The sequence below is a fragment of the Poromitra crassiceps genome (genome assembly GCF_964638095.1).
Source record: "Poromitra crassiceps genome assembly, chromosome: 15".
NCBI classification, from domain to species: Eukaryota; Metazoa; Chordata; class Actinopteri; order Beryciformes; family Melamphaidae; genus Poromitra; species Poromitra crassiceps.
The window spans coordinates 35,132,070-35,139,984 of NC_139634.1; the positions used below are offsets into that span (position 1 = coordinate 35,132,070).

A 7,915-nucleotide genomic window follows, 5' to 3' on the forward strand; every position below is an offset into this window, starting at 1 on the left:
GTCTGCTTCAAAGAATTCCCTATTGTGAATCCACATGACAGACATTTGTATGTAGCCAATGAAAATCCAGAATCGAACAGGATCAAATATACCTAAAGCCCATTACAAAACATTTCACGCCATTGATGGGAGAAAACATGTTCAACCTGTACAGTTACGGTGTCACTTTTCTCAACTGGTAGAAATAAACATAAACTGAAATCTAATTTTGCAATGAAGCATTTCAAGGCTCATGAATCATACCGCCGAGTTCCTCATCATCAAAATCACCTTCTCTCTTTCATCCACAGACTTTGAAGGCTTGTCAACGGCTCTTTGAATGTGGCTGATGGTCGTTTCGGTCCCGCTGCTTCCCGCCATCGCCATGGTCTTCAGCCGTTACCGTGTCAAAATCAGCACGCTGTGCCGTCGAGCCCTGGCCTGGGCGCTGAGGCTGGGGCGAGGGAGGAGAGTGTGTGTCAGGAGCACGCACGCGTTCGTCTTCTCCGAGTGTACCCACGGCAATGCTGACAGCGTCCTGGAGACCTACGACCTTTATGCTGACACAAACCCCTCTCTCTGCATCGGCCCACAAAGAGGTACGTCTGCATCAGAATCAGGGATTCATCATGGGGATATTGATGCAAGTAGCTAAGAGAAGAACAGCAACTAGGGTTTAACTCAGAGGTTCTCCAAGCTTTCCCAGAGAGGCAGCAAACTGTTTCAGGGGAGGCTCAGTGAATGGATGTGAACAAATGTGTTATTATATTAGTTATCAAAAGGAGATCACATAGAATAGTCTAAAGCCACTTTCAGACATGAACTCTGGATTATGTCTGTTGAGCGCAAGATTTCTAATTAGAATACAAACCCACTCAAACCGACGAATTAAATTATTTTTGAGTTAGCAACTTTAAGGCACCTCACTTATCTTTACGAATTGACTATTTTGCTTTAGACGTTTCCGTTTAGATGTTTATGGATTTCATTAATGTGATGTCATCAGTGATGTCACTTGAGCAAATGTGATGTCATCAGTGATGTCACTTGAGCAGCCATGATCTCCACCGTGGGAATCGTGCGTAGCATGCAAGATTCCTAGTTATATTATATCCTGGTGTAACCTGCATTGTGTAGTCCTCCGCAGCTGGGAATTGAACTCAGAACCTCCGGCATGGGAGTTGGACACTCTAGCAAGGAGGCTAAAGCCCATGGGCACTTGTGTCTGATGCTAGAGCAACTCGAGGTCTCAGGGAGTGAGGTTTACTCGCTGCACCGCACCACCACTGGCTACTGTTACACTCGTTTATATGGCCCTTTTCACAGCAACCGTTTTGAGGTGCTAAAGCAGGAAGTAAAGCAGGTGTAATAACATGAGGGCCCTGGCAGTGGAACACCTAAATTGAATGGAACCATCGTTAATGGTATTGGTTACATCTGCTTTACTCCCTGCTTTACCACCTCAAGATGGTTGCTGTGAAAAAGGTCTATTAGCAGCAGTGAGATGCCTGCATCTATTGGCTTGTCTCTATTGTCTCCAGCTGCAGAAATGAAATCCAGAAATCGCACTCTCATGGCTTTGTGACGTGAAAATCGGGGCAACACCTGCAAAACATTATGCTAGGCAGATAGCCTAATACTTTTCTTCTGTCATTACTCTTGACATGATTTTACTCATTTAAAGGATAGAAATCCATTTAGTCACAATAAAATGGCATTTTGGAGCATCTTGCTAGGGGCAGGACATAGGGGGCAGGACATAGTACATTCAACGCGGTCATTCAGAAGTGTTAACCATGCGATGAGGTTTCAGTTAGGGAGGGAACCAGTTTCATTTGATGGGAGGGGCGGTGAGGCGGGATTGTTTATATATCTGTGATCCCCCCGCCCCCAATAGGTTTATGATAGTTAGAATTAATTAAAAAGGTGAAAAAGTCATTTTTCATGTCACTGTGACTTTAAGATCCCAAATGACTATTGTAAATGATTGTGATGTGTCCTCTCTCCAGGTGAGGCGCTGGATGGGGTGGTGAGGCGGGTGCAGCCCCGGCGGGTGCTGGAGCTGGGGACGCACTGCGGCTACACTTCCATCAGGCTGCTGCGGCTGCTGCCCCCTGGTGGCCAGCTGCTAACTGTGGAGCTGGACCCTCTCACTGCTGAGCTGGGGGAGGAAGTCATACTGGTGGCCGGCTTCAAACACTCACAGGTACACTCAGGAAAAATGACAGCCAGAAGTGATTGTGTTTTACTTTATTTTTTACGTTACTTCTCCTGTACTTATGTCTACTGATATTGGCTTTCTGTTTGATGACCCTGAACTGTTTGTAAACTGTGCTTTGGGTTTGCTGCATGAAATATGCGATATTACAAAAATTGGATTAGAAATTAATTTTATTTAAATGTCCAACTAAAACACACACACACACACACACACACACACACACACACACACACACACACACACAACATGACAATGAAAAAAGACAGTAAATGACTTTGAAAACCTCTGGTCTAGAGTCTCAATCAATCAATCGATTTTATATTTATATAGCGCCAAATCATAACAAGAGTTATCTTAAGGCGCTTTACAAATAGAGCAGGTAGAAGACAGTAGGCTACTATGAGCTCCTTAAGATAGGATGGTGCCTGCCTGACCATCAGTCTAGACTGTGGAATAGTTCAGAGCCTCTATCTAACGGAGAACTGACACTGAGTAGTCCAAAATCTGGGAAGAGACATTTTTTGTGAGTGTTTTCAGAGAATTCAGGGTTTTCTGAATTAAAACCTGTATCTAACATAGGGATTGCCCTTTCCTGCCTCTGTCTGATACTCTACAGTTCCAGGTGTTGACATGTAGTTCGGCCGAGGCCATCCAGACCCTGCATCCGTTTCTGGAGCCTGAACGTGGGGGCGGTGAGGGTTTGGACCTGGTGCTGATGGACCACGAGCCCCAGCTGTACCTCCCAGACCTGCTGGCCCTAGAGACAGAAGGCCTCCTGAACCCGGCTGGCTGCTCTGTGCTCCTGGTCCACAGGAACCAGAGAGACCAAGCCTTCAGAGAAATCCTGGAACATCTCAGAGCAAGACAGGACCGCTACTGCATCAAGACACAGCTCCACTTTATGACGGAGATCTTCTACCAAGAGGAAGGTACTGAAAGTTTAGGGAAGTGAGTGTAGCTTTCTGTTGTTGCGTGCACTTTATCAGGCAATATTGTTGCATAATATTGTATTTCAATAAATCGCATGATTAGGTTATTTTCCCTTTGGTCACTCTTTTTTTTTGGGGGGGGGGGGGGCGTGTCAAAGATATCTCAGTACACAAACCTGTCAAAAAAGATCTGCCACCTTACTACACATCTTTCACTCTTCCACATGTTTTTCTGCCACAATGCTAATTCCCATGAATTGGTAGGCTACATCACAGAGACATGAAATTTGCCCCAATGACAGATATTATTGGTGGTTAGCCTACTATATTTTTCGATTTAGATAGCCTACTTTTCGAATTTCGGCAGAGCCGTCTGAACAGCTAAAAAGTAAGCAAACAAACGTACAGGACTGAATGGGAACCGACCCTACATTCACTGGCTGGCTGAAAGCTGTTGCAGGCTGTTGTTGCAACGTGCAGGGAGATGCACTGCACTAGTATTTTAAAATTAGCGAAGTTATGTTCCAGACCAGCGCAGTAAGGGAATTTGAAGATGATCGTCTGAAGTGAGAAGATACAACATTCTAATAGCCTAATAAAACGTGACAAAACGCTGGTTACATCTGCATTGGCATAAATGATTGTCACATGTTCACCGTTTAGTGGTGGTGCTGTTTGTGAGATCTTTAGACTTCTGTTCTGAGATTTTATTGCAACAAGTACGTGGGACTTTTATTTTGGAGGCTACGAACAAAATTCAACCGTAAGCGCGTTTCCTTCCTCCTTGCTGTAGCGTTACGCCGCTGCTGTTTCGCCCTCCATGGTTTCCAGTCGGACGGCATTTATGCGTGCACCGGAACTATCGCCAGCCGCGCGTACCTTATGGATTTTTCCCATTCTTTTCCCATTGATAGTCTAATAGTTTACAATCCGTAATTGACCAACATAAAATCAACGCTGTATGTATGGATTATATAATCACGAATAGAAACTAGATCCCAGGCTCCGTTTAGCTGAGAGAGGAAGAAGAAGCTATGGTTTAGTTAGCGTTAGCTGTGAAGCTAAAAGAGCTAACGCTAACGTTGTTGGAGCTTAGTAAATCGTTCAGGAGGACAAGTTCCTGTGTCACTGTGTTGTCCCAAATCGAAAACCTGACAAGAACTGCTAGTAGGAGCGACTAACTGCTGCTGAAGAGATATTTGGGCTGTTTGAAAGAAGATAGCGTACGAGGAGGAAGCTTCAAGCTTGTTTGCCCGAGTCCAGACCTTCATATCTTCCCACTCCACTGAGTCGACTGCTTCTGAAGAAGGAAATGCAGGCTATCAGACTAGAATCTTCTCGTTCAAAAAAGAACGAGCAACAACGAACGCTCCTGGACACTGTTTTAAATCCTGAACTGCGGTTACATAGAGTAGCCATACCTCCAGACTTCCAGCAGCTGTTGGTCATTGAAGAAGTTCCCCCTGAGCTGCAGGAGTGGAGCCCCAGTCTGAACCAGGAGGGCCCAGAGCCCCCACACATTAAAGAAGAACAGGAGGAACTCTGTACCAGTCAGGAGGACGCAGAGCCCCCACACATTAAAGAGGAACAGGAGGAACTCTGTACCAGTCAGGAGGACCCAGAGCCCCCACACATTAAAGAGGAACAGGAGGAACTCTGGATCAGTCAGGAGGGCCCAGAGCCCCCACACATTAAAGAGGAACAGGAGGAACTCTGGATCAGTCAGGAGGGAGAGCAGCTTCAGGAGGACCCAGAGGGCCCACATATTAAAGTGGAAGAGGCGAAACTCTGGATCAGTCAGGAGGCAGAGCAGCTTCAAGGGCTGAATATCACCAACTTCCAATTAACTCCTGTCCCTGTGAAGAGTGAAGATGGGAAACCTCAGTCCCCGCAGGTTAATCAAAACCAAACTGAGGAGAAGAGAGAGGCAGAGCCTCTAGCCAGCAGCTCACCTGAACAGATTAAAACAGAAGCTGATGGAGAGGACTGTGGAGCATCAGAACCAGCCAGTGCTGGCAAGACTGCAGACTCTTCTGAGACTGAAGACAGTGATGATTGGACAGAAACTAGTGAACCTCAGTCTGTCTTAGACTCCCAGAAAAACAGTGAAGTTCTTGGGAATAAACCCTTTAATTGTTCAGTTTGTGGTAAAAGATTTGGTCGTAACCGATACTTGACCAGACACATGAGAGTCCACACAGAAGCGAAAGAACATAATTGCTCAGTCTGTGGCAACAGTTTTCGTCATAAAGTAACCTTGAAAAAACACATGATAGTCCACACAGGAGATAAACAATTTAAATGCTCAGTCTGTGGTAAATGTTTTTTTTATAAATCAAACTTGACCAAACACATGGTACTCCACACAGGAGATAAACAATTTAAATGCTCAGTCTGTGGTAAATGTTTTGGTCAGAAATCAAACTTGACAACACACATGAGAGTCCACACAGGGGATAAACAATTTAAATGCTCAGTCTGTGGTAAATGTTTTGGTCATAAATCAAAATTGACAACACACATGGTAGTCCACACAGGAGATAAACCATTTAAATGCTCAGTCTGTGGTAAAAGATTCGGTCAGAACGGTGACTTGACCAAACACATGGTAGTCCACACAGGACATAAACAATTTAAATGCTCAGTCTGTGGTAAAAGATTCGGTCAGAATGGTGACTTGACCAAACACATGGTAGTCCACACAGGAGATAAACAATTTAAATGTTCAGTCTGTGGTAAAAGATTTGGTTGTAAACAATACCTGAACAAACACAAGATACGCCACACAGCAGAGGTCACTTAATATTTGGCTGGACAATAATTAGGTATTCACAGAGAATGCTGGGAAACCTATTGTTTTTGTATTGGTTTATTCATCATTATTATTCCGTTTCTGTCTCGATGAAAATTCCTGTGAGTTGCTACATTGCAGAAACATAAAATTTGGCCCAATGACAGATATTGGTGATTACTAGAAGCTCGAAATATTTTTTGAATCGGCCTGAAGGTGGCGGTATAATTAAAGGTTTTACGTTAACGGACATAACTTCCATTTGTCCGATTTTCAAGCAATTTTTTTTCACGTGTTCAGGTGAACCTGCTCTACAACTTTGTAATTTCGATCCTCAGGGTCCTTCTGGAATTTTGTTTAGATATTTTTGAAAAGTTTGGAAAACACATCTTATCGGTTATGTTCTGAGTTAATTTGTTCATGTATGTGTATGTATTTTCTCTCTTTTGTGTAGATGTTTGCGGTTCTTATGTTTTTCTTCCTTTATGTCAAAGAAATTGAATCAATAAAAAAAAAGGAAAACACATTTTTCAGATCTCCTCCTAGACCATTTGTCCGATTTCAAACCAAATCACTAGGTAGCATCTCAATAGACTGGCCTGTATTATGACCTTGATTCAGGACAATGCTTCCACCTGCATTTATGTAGTTGGAGATTTGAACGCTGGCTTCGGGGGCGGCTTTAGCTCAGGAGGTAGAGCGGGTCGGCCAATGACGCAAGGGTTGGCGGTTCGATCCCCGCTCCCTCCCAGCTGCTGTCGTTGTGTCCTTGGGCAAGACACTTAACCCTCCTTGCTCCCGATGTGCCTATATAAATGCAGGCCATTTACCATTTACCATGCTGATGTATCTGATGTTAATTCTTGATTTGCTAATCATTTAATGCAGTTCTGTTCAGATAGTGGCCTGATCCTCTCTAGCAAGGTGCTCTTACCTGTTAATAGCTATACTTATAGTGAGGCTTGGCACACAACCTCATGGCTTGATCACTGCATATGCACACGATTCTCTCAATGTCATGCAGATCAACTACGACCTGGCCACTACCGACCATATACCCTTGTCTATGTTGGTAAACATGGGCAATCTACCTCTGTTATCGTCTATGGATGGCAACAAGAAAACAGGGAAATTAGACTGGTCTGCTAAACTAAGGTCGATCTTGAAGAATATATGTGTAAGACTGATGCTCTGCTGGGAAATATTGACCTTCCTAAGGAAGTCATTATGTGCTGTGATTTGAATTGCAAGGACTCACATCATAGCTCTGATTTTTGTTCTATGTATGATTTTATTGTGGAGTCTCTTTCTATCTCCAGCAGGCCTCTCTTGCCCTTGTTCACACAGGACCTTGAACGTGGCCGTTCACACTATACGCCGAAGCAACGCAGTTTCATTTTGGCATCCTTGTTAACAGGTGAGACCGTTCACACCAGCTGCACGCCACGCCGAAGCAACGCTGAAGCCGCGCTGGAGTGATCATTCAGGATTCAGTCCTATTTTCCAGGCGTGACGTGTGAAGCTTGAAGCTGCCATGCATGAAGTCAATGGGAGTTGTGGGCGGGTGTGTGAACAACAAGGGCTGAAGCTTGAGGCCGGCACAGGTTGAACGGACGCCTAACCGTTCACACAAAAAGCCTTCTCTTTTCCTCTCAGCGTCTCCTCGGTGCAGGTGCACCTTGAACCCGCCCACAACTCCCATTGACTTCATGCCTGGCAGCTTCAAGTTTCACGCATCACGCCTGGAAAATATAGGACTAAATCCGGAATGATTGCTCCAGCACGGCTTCGGCATTGCTTTGGCGTGGTGTGGCGTGTGGCTGGTGTGAACGGTCTCACCTCTTAACCAGGACGCCAAAATGAAACCGCATGGCTTCAGCGTGGCTTTGGCGTATAGTGTGAATGGCCACAAGTCTAATGTGGGCAATGCTAGACTGGGTTGGAACAACTATGTAGAAGAGCTGCATGCTGAAGCCAGAAGGGCTTTTAAAGAAT

At 44.8% G+C, this 7,915-nt stretch overlaps 1 protein-coding gene across 1 annotated transcript; it reads left to right on the forward strand.

Annotated features, from left to right (window-relative positions):
- Positions 1 to 315: 315 nt before the first annotated feature.
- On the forward strand, positions 316 to 7,603 carry LOC310790193 (transmembrane O-methyltransferase homolog; the record flags this gene model as incomplete). Its single annotated transcript, XM_083651869.1, has 4 exons — positions 316 to 578; positions 1,989 to 2,185; positions 2,817 to 3,129; positions 7,593 to 7,603. The coding sequence occupies exons 1-4, from the start codon at positions 320 to 322 to the stop codon at positions 7,601 to 7,603; spliced, it is 780 nt and encodes a 259-aa protein (XP_083507995.1). The 5' UTR covers positions 316 to 319.
- Between the last annotated feature and the right edge of the window lie 312 nt (positions 7,604 to 7,915).